We start from the raw sequence: 866 nt of genomic DNA on the forward strand, positions 1-866 counted from the left end.
AAGGCAGCCACCGGCTCTGCCGTGTCTGGGTGGCTCGCGGGCGCCCCGAGGCCCCTCTGCCCGGGAACGCTGTAAGGAACCAAGCAGTTGCTCAGATCAAGCGCGGAGCCCCGAGGCCGGGGCGGCATGTGGCGCCGGGCCCCGCAGGGCTCAGCCCCGGCCCCTCGGGGGCTCCGGTCGAGCGGAGGGTGGCGGGCGCTGACGGACTTTTCTGTCTCCCTCAGATGGCATGATCAACGTGGACATGAGCGAGAAGCGGGCTCTGGACCTGCCCTACGCCGGCAGCTTCGCCCCGACGGTCTCTGCCTCCCGCAATCAAACTTTCACTTACATGGGCAAGTTCTCCATCGACCCACAGTACCCCGGCGCCGGCTGCTACCCCGAGGGCATCATCAACATCGTGAGCGCCGGCATCCTGCAGGGGGTCAGCGCGCCCTCGTCCTCCTCGTCCTCCGCCGCCTCCTCGGCCTCGCCCAACCCGCTGCCGCCCGGCGGCGCCCTCGGCTGCCCCATGGCGCAGGGGCAGCCTGCTGACCTGGAGCACCTCTACTCGCCGCCTCCGCCGCCCTATTCGGCCTGCGGGGAGCTGTACCAGCAGGACCCGTCCGCCTTCCTCCCCGCCTCGTCCGCGGCTGCGCTGCCCTTCCCGCCGCCGCCGTCCTACCCGTCCCCGAAGGCGGCGGCGGCGGACGCGGGTCTCTTCACGGTGCTGCCGGACTACGCGGGCTTCTTCCCGCCCGCGCAGTGCCAGCGCGAACTGCACGCGGCGCCCGAACGCAAGCCCTTCCCCTGCCCGCTCGACTCCCTCCGGGTCCCGCCGCCGCTCACGCCACTCTCCACCATCCGCAATTTCACGATGGGGGCGC

The 866-nt window shown here is 71.9% G+C and overlaps 1 protein-coding gene across 1 annotated transcript in view; it reads left to right on the forward strand.

The window, feature by feature from the left end:
- Window positions 1-202: 202 nt before the first annotated feature.
- Window positions 203-866, forward strand: part of LOC109290921 (E3 SUMO-protein ligase EGR2-like) — a gene marked incomplete at its 5' end in the record, with an annotated part of 1,357 nt that continues 693 nt past the window's right edge. The window contains one exon of the mRNA XM_019507740.1: window positions 203-862. Coding sequence (XP_019363285.1) covers window positions 203-862 — 660 coding nt within the window. The remainder of the gene's footprint in view (window positions 863-866) is intronic.

Source organism: Gavialis gangeticus, unplaced genomic scaffold (genome assembly GCF_001723915.1).
Source record: "Gavialis gangeticus isolate Ggan-Ray unplaced genomic scaffold, GavGan_comp1, whole genome shotgun sequence".
Classification (NCBI taxonomy): domain Eukaryota; kingdom Metazoa; phylum Chordata; order Crocodylia; family Gavialidae; genus Gavialis; species Gavialis gangeticus.